The sequence below is a fragment of the Elgaria multicarinata genome, chromosome 2 (assembly GCF_023053635.1).
Source record: "Elgaria multicarinata webbii isolate HBS135686 ecotype San Diego chromosome 2, rElgMul1.1.pri, whole genome shotgun sequence".
Lineage (NCBI taxonomy): Eukaryota > Metazoa > Chordata > Lepidosauria > Squamata > Anguidae > Elgaria > Elgaria multicarinata.
This window is the reverse complement of record NC_086172.1, coordinates 69,440,712-69,458,918: the sequence shown is the minus strand read 5'-3', so window position 1 is coordinate 69,458,918 and position 18,207 is coordinate 69,440,712. Positions and strand designations below refer to the sequence as shown.

The 18,207-nt window shown below is 43.7% G+C and overlaps 1 protein-coding gene across 1 annotated transcript in view; it reads left to right on the top strand.

The window, feature by feature from the left end:
* Positions 1 to 18,207, top strand: part of GLI2 (GLI family zinc finger 2) — a 277,978-nt gene that overhangs the window by 216,520 nt on the left and 43,251 nt on the right. The window contains exons 4-5 of the mRNA XM_063116688.1: positions 4,450 to 4,652; positions 8,474 to 8,665. Of these exons, the coding sequence (XP_062972758.1) occupies positions 4,450 to 4,652; positions 8,474 to 8,665 (395 nt within the window). The remainder of the gene's footprint in view (positions 1 to 4,449; positions 4,653 to 8,473; positions 8,666 to 18,207) is intronic.

Genomic DNA, 18,207 nt, shown 5'->3' with positions numbered 1-18,207 from the left:
AAGAGGGCTAGCAGACAAAACCAAGACATATGCCCAAAAAAACCACCCATGGCTTGTTAATCCTAGCCATCAATGCTCAACCAAAATGGTAATGACTTGCAATTTTTCAAAGAGGCTTTTAGTCTTAGGATGTGGTGCATCAAAGGAAGATTCATAAGAACCTAAAAACACTTTTCTACATGCCCTCAAAGAGTTTTGTAGGTGGCATGAGTTGCAAAGAAAAGAGGTCCAATTCAAGCTAGTAAAGATCAGTGAGGGGAACACCAGACTACATATCCCAGGATCCACAGTGGTGTCTCCTTCCAGTAATGATTAGTTGTCCATCAGCTGTGCTCCCACAAACAGGGCTGTCTACTTCCCAGGTGTTGTTGTTTTTGTTTTTCTCTACTAAATTGTTGGCATGGTTGGCCATCCGCTGTACTTCAGCATATTTGACATTGACGAAAAGCATCATACTTTTGCTCTGGTTTCCTTTTGCTGCATCAAAGGAACCACAGATGCTAAGAAAATTAAGCTGCTTTCCTTAGCCCACAAAGATATAGGGTGCTGATAGTACCCGTGGAAACAACTGACATTCCTGATGTCCTGCTGATTATATGTGTCAGCTGTCAGCTCCTGATATATCTTACTGCCGGTGTTCTATTCCGGCACCCCATCACATACCAACCGCTGAGCTGCCTCCCTTTTCCTGTGTCTGTGGAGGAATGTACATCAGACCCCTAGTCTGCAGGGTGGCTTTCAACATTGACAGGTAGGTGAGGACATGACACCAGCAGGAAAAACTATTGACAGCTGGTGAAATAATCTGAGATCTCCTTCTTAGGGCTGCAAATTATGCTCCAAGCGAGACACATCTCTTTTTCCTGTGATCTCTCTTTCTCTCTCCCTCTTTCATTCCCAGGCCCCTCACCCCAACCCGACAATATCAGACACCAATGACATTTCTAAAAACACTATAAGTAACTCTAAAAAAAAGAAATACATGGAACAATTTACCTACATCAGAAGTGGGTCACCTCTTTCAGCCTGAGGGCCAAAATGAATTTCAGATTAGTTGTCAGGGGTTTCACTGCTATGGTGGCTAGGGACGAAGGCAAATGGAGGAGGGGCAAAAATACACAAAAGATTGCCAGCATATTGTATCTAAAAGCTGTTACTGTCAGTAGGAGAGGCATTCAACTTTTAGAATTGGAGGAGGGTAGGAAATACACAAGCACTTCATAGAATCATAGAATAGCAGAGTTGGAAGGGGCCTACAAGGCCATCGAGTCCAACCCCCTGCTCAATGCAGGAATCCACCCTAAAGCATCCCTGACAGATGGTTGTCCAGCTGCCTCTTGAAGGACTCTAGTGTGGGAGATACCACAACCTCACCAGGCAACTGATTCCATTGTCGTACTGCTCTAACAGTCAGGAAGTTTTTCCTGATGTCCAGCTGGAATCTGGCTTCCTTTAACTTGAGCCCATCATTCCATGTCCTGCACTCTATGAAAGATATATATTCAGAATGTGGGAGAAAGAATGTGAAAGAGTTTGTTACAGATTTGTAAAACTCAGTCCTTTGAATATGGCCCATTCACAGACTTCCTTATTGAAACTAAAATTGTTTGGGGGTGCAATAATTTTCTTTAAAAAGGTGTCCAAGCAGTTTATAAGAAAAAAGAAACTGAGGTTAGATCTACACTGCTGCTTTATATCAGTATTGAACTACAGCGATAACTATTGGACCACTGGACACATTCCATATACCACTTTCGTAGGAATTCATCACACTGGGGGAAATCATGTTTCCTTGCCGTAATTTCTCTGCCCTCACTTCTATCCCTAATTACTTCCTCTTTCTTCTGGAAGGGAAAGAGGAAGTAAACATAGACCATGTGGCCCGTTCAGGGACCATTTTTATCATGCCACTTTTCCTGCCCACAGCAGGACAGCGTAGCACATTCATATATATAGTTTTGCAAGTGTGCAATAAAACACTCATATGATGAACCTCATAGTGTTACTTCCTGCTTTTTATTCCACATTCGTAATGATTTGACACAAGGTGTAGATCTGGACTAAAATAAGAATTTACATATCCTAAACAGTAGAACTAGAAGACAAAAGCATGCATGTTCTGGCAAACAACACAATTGTCAAGAAGGCCTACAGGAAGTCTGTCTAGATACATTGTAAGGAGATTAACTCTAGGGTACAACTACCTTTACATTATATATCCCCTTTTCTTGTGAAATAATAAACAAGGATTATACCATAAAAATTGCCAATTTATTAACTTATGCTGTTAATGCATCTTTGCTCATATTGTGGGATGGATCAATAATCATCAATACCAGTTGTTTTACTGTGGAGCTGCCCATTTTGAGGAAAGGGTGCTTATAATCATTTTTTGGTAAGTGAAATTGTTGGTGGAATTGTCCTAATTTTCAAATATTATTGGATTTATTTTCAGGTATTCAAGCAGCACACTGCAATTTCCCCTGCAAATTTCCTCGATGAAAGTATGCCAATGGTGGCCCCCTGCATACACTGTTACCTTCCCCAATATAGCATGCATAAAACTTTGATCCCGTTGCCTTTCATTCTTGTTTTTGACCAATATAGAGATTATGTCTTCAGTGGAACTGAAAGGACTCCACCTCTCCAGAATAAGCCTTGGGCAAAAATGAAAAGCAAGCCCTGGTTATTGTTAATGGGCTTTAGATGTTGGCCTCCTAGTTTGATCAGAATAGACTCAAAAGGGTCATAAACCAAGGAATACATAGTTTCAAGCCTGCATCAAAGGCATTCACAATCCTGTTGGGGGAAACTGAGTATTGATGAAAGAGGAAGCTTATTGTGTATGTAAGAGAATTTCTTTCTAGGCTTATACATTAAGGCAGGCTCCATGGGGCAGGGTAGACTGGGACTGCTTTCAATTTACATCCCACCCTCTCCTGCTTCCACTTCCCCATTACAGTCACACATTTGAATTTAGCCTTCATCAGCATTAAAATGTCAGATGTTTTCTTAATGACATCACTTATTTTATTGTATTTTTAATCCTGTTTCATATTTTCCAGATGAGGCCAGGGATTATTTGTAATGATCCCAAGCCGAATCTGAAACACAGTCTTTGATTCACTTTTTTCTCATTTCTCCCCCTCCACCAGTACAAATTAAATTGCTGGATTTTGCACAGTTGCCTTATTATCGGCCACCTTTCCTGAAACAGGAAGTGTGGGCTTTCGTTGAGCTTTGCCTGCACATTGATGGCTGGTGTGGATGATGTCAGAGTTGAAGTGCGGGGGATGCTTACGAGCTACATGCCACACCGTGACATAAACAGGCTCCATGCAATTAAACAGGGCAGTCCGAATAGTGACTATATTTCCCGTGTAACTTTAGTAGCAAAAATGACCTAGTCATGCAGATGGAAGTTTGGAAAACATTAGATGCTGTTTTCCAAAAATATTTTTAAACGAGGGCTCTCATTTTTCCCATTACACCTAGTGCAACATTGTAGAGACATAAGCAGAGCCTGCAGAAACAGACCAAAAGTCCATCTATTTTGCATTTCGCCTTCCACAGTAGCCGGCCAGATGGTTTCTAGAAGCACGCATGTAGTGCCTGAAAACAATTGCAATCCCCTGATGTGACTCTCCAAGAAGTGGTACTCAGTAACAATACAACCTTTGACCATAGCAGTTCCAATAGCAAGAATAGACAAGCTGGTACCCTCTAGAAGTTTTGGACTAGCCATTGACCATGCTGGCTGGGCCTTATGGGAGTTCTAGTCCAAAGCATCTAGAGTGTACTAGGTTGCCTACCTCTGCCATGGCTAATAGACATTGATAGACGTATCCTCCATGAATTTCTCTAATCCCCTTTTAGAGCCATCTCACATCGGGGGACGGGGGCGCTCAAGATACATGCACACATGCTCCACTAATGTTAATAGGTTATAAATACTACTTTTCCTGTTAAAAGTATGATGTGGCTTTTATTTGGTAAGTTGTAAATTATCTCACACTTCTTTCATATATTACTGTCATATTGCAGATTTATTACCTTTAAGCTGCAATCCTATACACACTTACCTAGGAGTAAATCCCATTGAACTCAGTGGACATGCTTCTGAGTAGGATTGCATTATTAATTGCTTACCTAATTAATCAGGCAAAAGGTAGTTGATTCTTCAATTAAAAATTATTTCATCCGTGAACTGTCCTAGGCCTGTATTGTATAGAAGTAAGGCACCTTTACATCATTTCTCCTTCTGAGTAGCTGTTCCTCAGTGGCCTTAAAAAAACCTGCACAAAACCCTGGGATTGTTAATCTGCCTATATGTTCTGTCTTAATTATAAATTTGTTTTTGACTTTCATAGCATACTAACACAACAAAAGCCACTAAAGAGACTGAACAAAATGTCACACTGATGAAGCTTCTTTCTGCCTCCTTTACAGACCTTCTACCCTGAGTGGTAGCCCTGTTATCTCTGACATTTCCCTCATCCGTCTTTCTCCACATCCTGCGGGACCAGCAGAATCACCTTTCAACCACCCTCACCCATACATGAACCCCCATATGGAACACTACCTCCGATCCATGCACAGCAGCCCTACCCTGTCTATGATCTCAGCTGCTAGAGGTCTCAGCCCAGCTGACGGTAAGTAGGGCACAGAAGCTTGACTAAGCAGTTGACTTAAACCTTGTAGATATACCATATATCAGTGCAAATCATCTCTAGGATAGTCTCACTGGGTTATATCTAATCTTCGTCTAACTCAACTCTCATTCATTTCAGTGGGTTACTTTAAGTAAGTATAACCGTGGATACAGAGACATTTTTCACCCTCTCTCAGAATACTGGAATATGGGTTCATCCCATGAAGCTGACTGGTGAGAAGTACTTCTTTACATTTGCCACCAGAAGATGTAGTGATGGCTATCAACTTGGATGGCTTTAAAAGGGGGTTAGAAAAATCCATGGAGGATAAGGCTACCTGTGGCTACTATTCATGATGGCTATATATTACCTCCAGTATCAGAGGCAGTATCCCTATGTACACCAGTTGCTGGGGAACCCAACCAGGAGCATGCTGTTGGACTCATGTTCTACTTGGGAGGTTTGACACAGGCGTCTGGTTGATGACTGTGTGAACAGAATCTTGGATTAATTGGATTCTTGGTCTGATCCAGCATAATTCTTCTTATGTTCTTATGTTATCTTACATTGGAAATAACCTGACAAAGGGAATTGTCCATATGAAAGAAGAACTCCTGTTGGACCAAACCCTTCTCAATTATATTGTTACCAATAGCATTTTTAAAGGAAGGGTTTACATTCTGGGATTGTTTCTGCTCATGAAGGAAAGAAGTACCTTACTAGCAGTTTGGCCTAATTGATTTCCACTGCTCTCTTGCTTATTGTCCACTGTTCAGTATGAGCAGCCCACTAGTTCACACTATATTTGCATGCTGAAGTACATACAAATTAATCTCTTCATTGGATTTATACCTGTAAAACTGATCTTCTGAATTATAAAAAAAAAAGTGTATATCACGATTGAAGACTTCAGCTTTCAATCTTCTTTTTGAAGGTATTTCAGGATGTTTTGATAAGAATTTAAGCTCTGCTGGAACAGAGCTAAGACCTGTCTAGTCCAGCATTTTGATCACACAGTAGCCAGCCAGCTAGGATTGCAATAGCACCCTCCTGCTTGTGTTCCCCAGCAACTGATATTCAAAGGTAGCATAGAGCCATCATGACTAGTAGCCATTATCCTCAATGAATTTGTCTAATCCCCTTTTAAAGCCATCCAAGCTGTTAGCCATCGCTACATCTTCTGGTGGTGAATTCCATGATTAGACTATGTGCGGTGTGAAGAAATACTTCCCTTCATCTCTCCTGACTTCCCAAAATTCAGCCTCATTGGGTGAACCCACATTCTAGTAGAAAACATCTCTCTGACTATCCACTTTCTCCACATGCATAATTTTATAAATAGGGATTTTTAGTAGCAGCACCCTGATTGTGGAACTCTATCCTAAGAGGGGTCAGATTGGCTCCTTCTTTATTTTGTTTTAAAGGGGCAATAAAAATGGTTAGGTTCTGTTTGGTTTTCACCTCTGGACAATGTTTTGTTGTTCTTCAATTTTAAAACTGCTCTCAAATTTTATTGTAGATAGTTATTTTTCCATTTTTCTTTCTTTTCCCCCCCTTCTTTTTTATTTTAGGGACTTTTTCTTTTCTTTTTTCTTTACTTCTTTCTCTTGGTTGGGCACATGGCAGCCAAGCTTTGGGTCAGCTCATCTCCCATTCCAAAGCACCACTGCTGCCTCTGCTACTCACCTCCAACCCACCCCAGAGCAACATCAGGGTAGGCATTGCATTTGGGGTTATTTTCATTTAACAGGTGGCACAAAGGTTGCCATTCCAAAATGCCACCATTACCCACTAGGGAAGCTTGTTCCGGGCTGTGTGTTAGGCAGTAGTGGGGGCAGGGGTGTGCCAATGCCGCCCTAGTCATGGGGCACTGGCAGCAGCAGCCACTATTCAGGAAGTAGGGGTGGCAGAGGCCCATCAGGCGCACTATGTCCTATGGGCCTCCTAAAGTCTGGCCCTGGCCCTCCGCTATAGTGCCTTTCAAAAAGAAGACATTACAGATTCAAATCAAAACTAGTAGTAGACCAATATTCACCCACTATCAATGATCTTGGCAGGATCTACACTACTGCTTATAACAGTTTATAATGGTTATGACAACTGTTCAGGCCCAGGACACATTACATATACTGTTTTCATAACGTTTTTAAAGTGTTATATCCTGCTTGGTGTAGATCGGGCCCTTAGCACCAACTAGCAGTGCCCACACACACATTTAATGTTTTCAACGTCATGTGCTGGGTTGGAGGAAAAACTGAAATAGGAGCAGACCAGGAAAAAAGTTAAAACATTGAAAATTATGATTAGGACAGTGGTGGTCTTAATACTCCTGCTCACTGATGTCTCCTTGTCAATGGAGCCAGAGTGGTGTAGTGGCTAGAGTTTTGGACTGGCAATCGGGAGATCTGGGTTCTAGTCCCCATTTGGCCATGGAAGCCCACCAGGTGGCTTTGGGCCAGTCACAAACTCTCAGCCCAACCTACCTCACAGGGTTGTTGTGAGGATAAAATGGAGAGGAGGAGGATTATTTCCTTAAGGAGGAAAAAAAGCCCGGACATAAATGTAATAAATAAACAAATAAATAATGGTAAACATGAACAGGGTTTGTGAAAAATAACTCCTATCCAAATGGTAGAAGCCACCTACCTACTTTGTAGCAAACTCTCCACATTGATATGGCCCAAAGAAACTAGCCTATGTAATATCTCCAGCAGGAACTACACTACTGCTTTTAAATGGTTTATAACAGTAGTGACAACTGTTGGGGCCCAGGATACACTCCAGATACAGTTTTCAAACCGTTTTCAAAGTGTCATGTCCTACTTGGTGTAGATCTGGCCTCTGTCTAAACTTTATGTGTGATGAAGCCAAAAACGCAATGCTCCAGAATAAGAACTGGATGTAGGGCACGATCCTCCAGCCAGGCAGACTTAACATCTTGTAAAACCTGGTTTTCCTGCTACTTCTGATCTGGTTTTGCTGATCCCAGAGGCCTCCCACTGTAGCAAGTGTTAAGATTCCAAACCTCTCCTCTAAGCAGACTGCAGATGCGTTTTATTGCTGTTGTAGTCCTTCTCCCTCCCACCGCTCCTGAGCCTCCTTCCTGCCTGCGAAAGAAATTTTTATTATGACTTGGCATGAGAAAGGGGCCCTTTGTGTTGGATTTCCTTTTTCTTTCTTTTTCTTTTCTTTCTTTTCTTTCTTTCTTTCTCGAAGCCACAGTAAATAAGTTAATGGGGAGCGGGCGGAGAGACAGGTTTGAAAATTCACAAATGGGCAAAAGTGAGGATAATTGGTTCTGGCAAGCCAAATGGTTTTCTACTGCCAGGCACTAAAAAAGGGGGGAAACACATGCATGCACACCCTCTCGCTCTACATATTAGAACCCTGCTTTAATTTTCTTACACTGCTTCTCGTTAGCTGGGCTGTGTTTGTCTTTTCTCTTTCGTAATAGGCGGGGATGTTAATTCTGACAGCATTACTGCACCTAGATCCCTCGCCACCTCCCCTCCTCTCCCTCCACCACCCCCTCTCTCACTGGTGAAGTCTATGTTCATACACAGGGATTATTAGAAGGGGGTGGAAATGAGAGATTGTTTATAAATTTGCGGAAATGGAGGAATGTGGAGGGCCCCAGCCTGGTGTCTTTTGTCCACAGAGAGCACACGTCCCAAGCACACGTCAGAGTCGTAACTACAGGATTTTTGGCAGGGAAAGGGGGAGATTCTAACATCACCACAGAAGTTTTATTCTCTGGAACTGTTTTACCCTTGTTGTTTCTTCTCCCTCCTGTGCCCCCTGTCACTTGCTTGCCCGTGCAGTAGCTCATGAGCATCTGAAAGAGAGAGGTCTCTTTGGCCTCCCCCCTCCTCCCCCAGGAGCCAACCCTGCGGACTACTATCACCAGATGACTCTCATGGCCAGCCATCCTAATCCTTACGGGGACCTCCTCATGCAGAGCGGGGGAGCAGCCAGTGCAACGCACCTTCACGATTACCTCAGCCCTGTAGATGGTGAGTAAGGAAGCACGCCTCTTCCTTAGTGGTGTACGCCCCAAAGGCTTTCTAGCCGGGAGGATTGTTTCTTGAGGGGAAAACAGGCACTGTGTTCCTGGCGACTACCGTGGCGAGCTCACACTGTAATTAGTCTGTAATTATCAGTGGATTTCGCCACAGTCTTCTGGTTGTAAAAATGTGTGTGCGTATGTTTACGTTTTCCTAAAAGACGACTTTGTACAGGGCACTGGATCGTTTAGCCAGACCTTCCGAATTTGTGTGTGTGACAGCAGGTCCTCTTTCGTGACAAGTAGTAAACCAAGAGGGCCAATGGGCCACGCCATGCCCCAGCCTCATTTCTGAGAACTCTTTATCAAAAACATACAACATACATTTCACAGACTCCAGCACTGGTGGTAACAAACACCCCTCATTAGACACATCAGGTAGGAGAGAGATTAAGAAGTGTGAGTTGGAAGGACTTTGCCATGCTAATGAGGGAAGGCACTGTCACTTTACAATGCAAAAGACATGAATGCAAGACAACCTCCCCCTCCCAAAGTGGAAGAGGCATTGAGGGGGAATTGTTCTAGTCCAGCATTTTGCTTGCTTTGCCTATTTAGGCTGTATGCTTCAATGGAGCAATGGCCCTTCAAATCAATTAAGAGGGCAAAGAATTCATTACACTGAGTTAGCACAATTTTTGTGATAAGTATTTCTTCACTTATTGTGGTCAATGTTTTTGTTCATTTATTTGTTTGTTTTAAGATAGTTCCTTTGAACACAATCCAACCTAGCTGAAGCACTTCTAAGCGGAGTCCCCTTGATTTCAGTGGGAAGAGAGCTAAGCACATGCTTAAGTCATCCATCAAAATAAATGGGGCTTACAAGTGCTTAACGTTGGCTGGATGATGTGTTTTGTGTCTCTTCTTTTCATGGAAGCAGAAGAGGTGGCCGCAACTGGGAAATGAGACAGCAGAAAGGAAGAATTGTCTGGGCTGAAATACTACAGAAACTTGAGTCGCTTGGCTCCTGAGGTGCTAACTGATGACCTTATTTGGGCTTAGGTAGAAGAACGTTTACCAGGGATCAGAGACTGTGTGGGAGGGAGAGGGCATTGCTACAGCAGTCTTTAAACATGTGTGGAATCTTTTGCATTGCCAAAGCTGTGTGATAAATTTAAGAAGTCCTTTTGGAACACGTCATTGTTGCCCAAGAGGTCTTCTGGAGATCTATCAGCTCATCGGGACACATTTTAACAGAGTAGCCATGTTACCATGTTGGAGCAGAAAGCAAAGAATCTAGTGTCACCTTAAAGTCTGCTCAGTGTATTCTGACTTGGGCTTTGGGAGGCAGAACTCCACTGCATCAGAGCTATGAGTTGGATGGGAAAGAGGTGGAGTATATAGGGGTGGAAGGAAAAAGGAAGAGGGGCTGACCAAGGGCAAGATGGATGGATGATATTCTGGAGGTGACAGACTTGACCTTGGGGGAGCTGGGGTGGCAACGGCCGACAGAAAGCTCTGGCGTGGGCTGGTCCATAAAGTCACGAAGAGTCGGAAGCGACTGAACGAATAAACAACAACAACAAATATAGGGGTTTAGTGGAGGAGAAAAACTCTTCTCATGCTCAGATTGTTCAACAATCAGTTATATGTTTTCTTCCTCTAGTTTACCTCTATCTGTGTGCCAACGATTGTTTCTTGCCCACTGACGCTCAGCCGTGTCATAGGACTATTCTCAGCAGGCCGCTTTGGAGTAAAACTTCCACTTCTGGACAGCTGCACTTATGTTAATGTCACGCAGGAGGACAGGATTTTGGCAACCTCCAGAGAATGAGATCAGCTTTTTAGTTTGGTCCTCTGAGGAAGGACCTTTAGCGTGGTCTCTTTTGTAAACATTCAGAGACTATAAGTAACTACAAAACTGCTGAGACCGTGTGACTAGTACTGTTTCCCCCCTCTTAGACCAGGGGTGGGAGAACCTCGTTCAAACCAAGGGCAAAATTCAATTTCAGATAAGCATATTGGAGGGAGGAGGACAGGGCAACGGCAAAGGGGGTGTCCAAAGGACAATGGGTGGGGTCAAAATCCAAAAGATACCAGCGTATTGCAACTTTTAACATTCTGACTGCCAGTAGCTAAGCCTCATGAGAGTGATTTCAACCTTTTAGAATATGGAAGAATGGGGGAATGGGGAAGAAACTGCACAAATGCTGGGGGGAAACCCCAAAGAATTGGTAGTTGGGGAGAAAGGGACCATGGGAAAGGGCTGTGGCTATCTGCAGAGCCCCTGAGGGCTGAATTTGGCCCTGGGCCAGAGATTCTCCATCCATGGGTTAGACACCCATGGGTTAGGGGTTGGATAAATTCCTGGAGGAAAAGGTTATCAATGGCTGTTAGTCCTCCTGATGGCTATGTGCTACCTCCAGTATCAGGCAGTAAATCTATATACACCATTTGCCAGGAAACAAGGGTAGGAGGGTGCTGTTGCACCTTGTGAGTACCTGGTCGACAGCTGGTTGGCCACTGTGTGAACACAGTGCTGGGCCGTGTCTTCACCAGCCGTTTATTCCAGGAATATCGAAGTCATCCCTACCAGGCCACATGACACACAGTTGACCCTGTTGTGATCTCATCTTCACCACTCAGTTATTCCAGGATTTCACTGACATGTTCCCCCCCTTTTTTGCTACAGTCCCGAGGTCTGCGGCTGGTTTGGGGGGGGCCCTTCATGAGCTGTTGCTGTTCGCTGTGAGTTTCGGGATCAGCAAACAGCCAATTAGTTGTGAGGGGGGTGCGCATGGGCATTGGCGTGTTTCATTGCTGCAGGTTGTTGTTTTTTTGGTAAACAAACATATATCTGCGCAGGAGCACATTTACAGCACAGTACCGATCTCCCCTTGTGTTGCTGTGTATTTGTGCTTCTGCGCATCTCTCAGGAGTTATTTTTTAAAAAAATCCTGTGCCCCATAGGCATTTGCCTAGTCTCGCCTCCTTCTCCTGATACACATTTGGAACTGCTGTAACAGGGCACACATTCTCCCACAATGGCTCTCCTTTAATTGCGGGAAACATTGGTGGTGTGTGCCCCGTGAGCGACAATTACAGAAGCAGCAAAACTCACGATCACCCCCTCCTCCCTTGCAAAAGGACTGTAAGTGTAGATCTGCCCTTGGGCTAGATGGTCCTTTGGCTCTTCTTATGTTCTTAATGAAGATGCTCCTATGTTGCTCTCCTGGTTTTTAATCCACACCACAAACTGTAGCACAAGAAATACTTGTGACCACATGCTGCTGTCCTGTGATATGGCAGGCTGGTATGGGAACTATTGCTTGGGGAGGCTGTCCAGGAGGATAGACCCATTCCTGGCAAGCAGAGAGCTTCTGGTCTAGTCAGTTTCACTCCAGAAACCAGGGAGAGTGAGGGAGCATAAGCAGGACATACCTAACATGAACCAAATTACCCAAAACTGCCTTTTCAAGCTGTAGACATGCTATGGGCAATGTATTTCATACAATGTCTCTCTACTCTAGATATTACTAGGGTTGTTAGTGAAGTGAGTAGTACCATTTTAATGAGATATTTCCTAGCCAGAAAATCTAGGTGTGGAAGTAGGGTGGCCATGTGTCCACTCTTCCAGAGAATGGTCCTCTATTTTGAAGGCATCCTATATTTTGATGGCCTTTAAACCAACCAGTCCATGGTTGGTTTAAAACCAAAGAACCATCAGAAGGAAGAGCTGGGCCTTGACATTGACCATCAACAGCACCTAGACAGCAGACTAAGCAAGGCACACAGGCCATTTGATCACAGTCTTTCACACCATGGTGCCATGTAAGGTATTTCTGTTTAAAGAATAATAATTTCTCAATTTGAAGATATGTGTTAGCATACACAAATTTTAACTGCATCAGTATCCTCTTTGAATCTTTTTGGATGATACATGACTTGCTTTGGGGTGATTTACAAGTGGCCACCCTAGGTGGAACTTCAATGAGGAACCCTACCCTGGACATAGTAGAACCTGTCAGTGAAATGATACATTGTGATGTTTTAAAGGAAGGACATAAAAGACTACTGTTACTTTCTACTGTTACTTTCTACTGTTAGTTTTACCCTACCCTGTGCCTGCTTACCCTACCCTGTACCTGTTTGCATTCTCTTCCCCTCCTTATTGTTTTACTATGATTTTATTAGATTGTAAGCCTATGCGGCAGGGTCTTGCTATTTACTGTTTTACTCTGTACAGCATCATGTACACTGATGGTGCTATATAAATAAATAAATAAATAAATAAATAAATAAATAAATAAATAATAATAATAAGACCTTTCCCAAAATGGTGTGACCCACATGTGACATACTGGCCTTTAAGTTCACACTCATCTTGCCTATGATCAATAATCCCCCCCCCCCCTTGTTCCCATCACTGGTAAGTCCTCTTAATATACACACATGCCTCCTATGGATGAGTTTCTGCACTGAACTCTAGATCAAACCAGCCCATCCAACTCCCAACTCAGTCAACAAGGAGGACCACAGTTGAACCACTGACATATGATGCTGGCCTTAAACGTTTTCAAACAACAAGCAAAAATAAGTCAAAATGTTGTATATATTGTAGAGGAGGCTAGAGTTTATTTTTAAATGACGTCAAGTGAAAGGCAGAAAAAAGTCCCACCCCCCTGAAATGTTCAGCCCAGAGTGACTGCTTCATATTGCTTTATAAGGCCAACCTGTACACTGTATGTACAGCATACAACATGATCACTGAGTCCTACTGTGTCTGCTAGGTTGCTTATCTGTGAATACAGCGTTATTCTGTACATGGGACAGAATAGTCACTTTGAGTTTGCCTGGGAAATCTCTAGCTTTCTCCACTGACTCTGCAATCAGAAAATACAAAGTCTGCAATCGGAATATATTAGTCAAATTTGCATCAGCCTAGACTGCATATATGTAGCTGGAGTGGTAGGCTTTTATGGGTTGTGGGGACAAATTTATTTATTTCATTTGTATCTTGTCCTTCTTCCAAGGAGCTCAGAGAGGCATATATGGTTCTCTCCTACCCATTTCGTCCTCACAACAATCCTGTGAAGTAGGCTACGCTCAGAGTGAGTGACCCACTTTCTGGTTGGCCCAAAGTCATCCACTGAGCTTCATGGCTTAGTACGATCTTGAACCTTGGACTTTCCAGTCTTAGTCCAGCACTAACCAATGCACCATTATGCTTCACATAAAGAAGTAGCCTTTCTGAAGGCAAGAAGGTGGTGAAGTGCATTTGGAGAGCTATGGTGTGCATATGTGGCTTGTCACCAAGTCACATTTCTACAACTGGCATTCATCAGGGACCAGATTTGTTCCAATGGCCACAGGTTGCTGACCCCTTACTGTGTCACCTTCTCCCCCAAAAAGGTTCTTAGTCAAAAATCTGTTTAATACTCTGCAGAAAGATTTTCTGTGCAAGGAATACTACAGCTAGGTGTATGCAAAAGCCCCTTGAGAAATTTCACACGTCCTATCAAAACTCTTCACTTCTTCATTGTGGTCTCTATGCATCACACATATGGGCTCTGCGCCTGCGCAGAGACCCGAACCGGAACCTTCTATAGCTTAGGGAAACGTTTTTGGCGGGAACCCCTCCCCCACGCTACTGCGCATATCCCTGGGGTTCCCGCCCTCACCAGTTCTTCGTCATCCGCCATTGTGCAAAGACCTCATAACCGTTCCTCTAGCTTTTCTCTAAAATAATCTTCTTATTACTCTTCAAACCCTTAAAGATATCTTTCTTCTCCTCTTCTCTCTCTGCTTCTTCTAGATAATAATAATAATAATAATAATAATAATAATAAATTATTATATTTTTCATCCCTCTCTTCTCCTATTCCTCTGAGTGATCCTCAGATCACGGCCGCCTCAGGCGCATGGCCGTGAATGGGAAAAGGCCCTGAAGGCCACTGAACCCACGCCGCAGAGGCAAACGGAAATATCCTCCTCAAGGACAATGAGCAGGGACCACAGCCCTGAGATCCAGTCCTTTGTCATAACTGAGGAGATGATGGCAGAAATCAAGGCCATACCCCTGATGCCAGGCCGATCCCTTGAGGTATCCGCAGCCAAAAGGACTGCCAAAAAGACGCGGACCCCAATATCGGCAGAGCAATCGGAGCTCATGGCGGGAATCAGGGCCATACCCTTGACGCCAGGCCGATCCCCTGAGGTATTCGCAGCCAAGATGACTGCCAAAAAGGCGCGGATCTCAAAATCGGCAAAGCAATCAGAGACGATGGTGGAAAACAGGGCCATACCCCTGACGCCAGGCCGATCCCTTGCGGTATCCATAGCCAAAAAGATTGCCAAAATGGCGCGGATCCCGAAATCGGCAGAACGATCAAAAAGGAAAAACAAAAGAGAAAGGAGGCCGACAAACATTCCTCTTCTAGGGCTGCGACCGTAACAACGGCGTCGCCCAGGGCCATCACCATATCGAGGCCAATTACGGTACCGACGCAAACCTCGATACCACAAAATTCTTCGATACCGACTCCCATACCGACAGCCAGAAGCTCAATGTCGGACGGAGAGATCCGTGACTCGGTATCAGCTATTTCGATACCGTGCGCTGCCAGACAAACAAGTTCCTCAACCTATGGTACTGGCACCGCCTAGTCATCGAGAGAGGCCTGTACCTTCTCGACCAGACTATGATTGAATCTTCCAATACTCAGGATATCATAGTCATGAATTATATGACTGGGAGTATTACCGATCCCAGGAATACTATCCAGATTAATGTACACAAGAGGAGTACTATGCATACCCTTCTCCCCCTACCAGGGTCATTCGAGTCTCATCACCTCGGGCCCTAACTCCATCAGGGCACCGTAGCAGAATAGATACTTCGATACCGAGGGTTATTGCAGGTACCGAGGGTTACTGCATCATCTTCGGTACCACACTGTGAACAAGCATTGCCACCTGACGATGATTATAGGTCTGACTCAGATTCAATAGCGTCGCAGCCTCGATGCCGTCATCAGAGGACAAAGTTAACAACCATGATCCAGCTTCCCCATCGGACGATATGGGAAGTTTTTCAGATCATATCCTCAGGATGGCACGGCCTTTATGCTTGGGCATCGAACAACCTGCAGAGGTTGAAAATGACCCAATATATGATGTGTTTAAGACAGAGTCGAACTCTATACTCGCAATTCCGTTCCCTCCTACCTTGAAACGCACGACTCAAGTCTCATGAGAAACACTGTGCGCAATTCAACCAACTTCCAAACGATTGGAAGCAATGCATAAACTACAGGAGGCTAACGCAGAATTCTTATTCCAGCATCCTAAGCTCAATTCAATAATTGTTGAATCTGCTCAGGGCAAATCCAAACAAAAGCTGCAATTTCCCGTGACAGGCCATTTTGCCAGGCCATTGGCAACATCTGTGGTTTTCAACAGCGCTGTTCCACGTCGGGACATTTGCAGGACCGCAACCTGGTCCACCCTTTCCACATTTGTAAAGCTTTACAGCTTAGACACTCGTTCTAGGCAGGACTGTTCATTTGGAAGGATGGTGCTCTCAGAAGTTTTAAAGTAATACACCAGCCCACCTCCAAGGTATATTAGCTTGCTACTCGCCCATATGTGTGATGCATAGAGACCACGATGAAGAAATGCAGGTTGCTTACCTGTAACTGTAGTTCTTCGAGTGGTCATCTGTGCAGTCACACAACCCACCCACCATCCCCACTTAGTGGTGTGAAACTTACAAATGACACAGTTAAATGTACAACTTGACTTTATTTAGTATACACTCATGTTTATGGGGGCACAATGTCGGACTCCTGTAAACTGAGGTAAGGGCGGGAACCCCAGGGATATGCGCAGTAGCGTGGGGGAGGGGTTCCCGCCAAAAACGTTTCCCTAAGCTATAGAAGGTTCCGGTTCGGGTCTCCGCGCAGGCGCAGAGCCCATATGTGTGAATGCATAGATGACCACTCGAAGAACTACAGTTACAGGTAAGCAACCTGCATTTCTCTTGAAATGTCTCAGATGTTTAGTCTTAGGATGAACTACCAAATTTGCTTCACATTTTGCCTGTCTTAACAAAACTGTTTGGATTTCCCCCGAAATTCCACAGTTGAAGTTCACTTTCAGCAAAAAAATTTAGTGACTACTTTAATACTGTCTGTTTCATTGTATACTTGTTGGAGATAGAAGGACCTAGCAAAACTAAACTTCAAATGGTTTTCAAAACATGGATTAATTCATTCTTCTAAGCTACTCTGGGTACCTTTTGACCGAAGACCAGGATAAAATGCTTTGAATAAATAAAGTCCCAAGATTATAAGATCAATGTTGTATAAGAACATAAGAAGAGCCATGCTGGATCAGACCAAGGGTCCATCTAGTCCAGGACTCTGTTCACACAGTAGCCAACCAGCTATTGACCAGGAATGTGTTCCCATACCAGCCTTCTTCAACCTGGCACCCTCCAGTTGTGTTGGACTACAATGCCCATCACTCAGCCAGCATGACTGGCTAGGGATAATGGGAGTTGTAGTTGAACACATCTGGAGGGTGCCAGATCGGGATAGGAGAACCATGGATGCTCCAGTTCACCAAGATTATCCAAACGCCACTTCAAAGTTTTCTTCGCCTCACTCCCACTTTTGTTTGTGATCTGTTTTTCTTCTTTCTTGAATGGGGAAAGAATGCATTTTAAACAGGAAAAGTGTACATTTCTGTGCACATTTTTCAAAAGTGCACACTTTCCCCTATTAACTAAAGCCTAAAAATGCATATTTTAAAAGATGCACATTTTAAAGTGCTTTTTTAAAAAGAAAAACATCAGCATTTTTCAAACACGATTGCAAGTTCAGCAATGTGTGAGCTTTTTCAAAAAACTGTGCCTGCATTTGGGTTCGCGAACAGAGCTACTTCTGATGATTTGCAAACTCAAATTATATTCTTGTGCATCCAGGCTGGGAAGAAATCTGTCCTACACCATTGGCTTTTGGCCATTGCAAGTTGCTTGTAGGTATCAAGGTTGAATGGATGCAAGTAAAATCATAATAAATTATTATTGTTGTTGTTTATGCATTTGGGTTGAAAATATAATTCACCTCTGATTTAACTCAATGGCTTTTACTGTGCTCAACTGAAAATAATATTTACAAGACTGAAAAGATAGCTTCACACATAGCTTGTCTCCAAGAGTTCTTCCCTTGGAGCTTTGGACTAAACCTTTACTGAATACCGATTTCTGAAGGAATCTAATAGAATCCCATTTACTTATGCTGGTTTAAGGACTCCTAGACAACCACTTTTGTGGACTGTGGGATAGAAAGGCGCTTTCTTGTCTCCCAGCAAGGATCTTCAAATACCTCGAACTGCAAAACTAAAGGGGCCTTCTGTGCCTTATGAAATCAGGCTTCTAGGACATCACCTGGTGCCAGAACGAATGCTTGGCATTTGCTGCAGCGTAAACAAGAAGTGAAGCGAGGTGATGCCGCAGCGCAGCACATGCAAACAAGGAAACAGTTCAGTGAA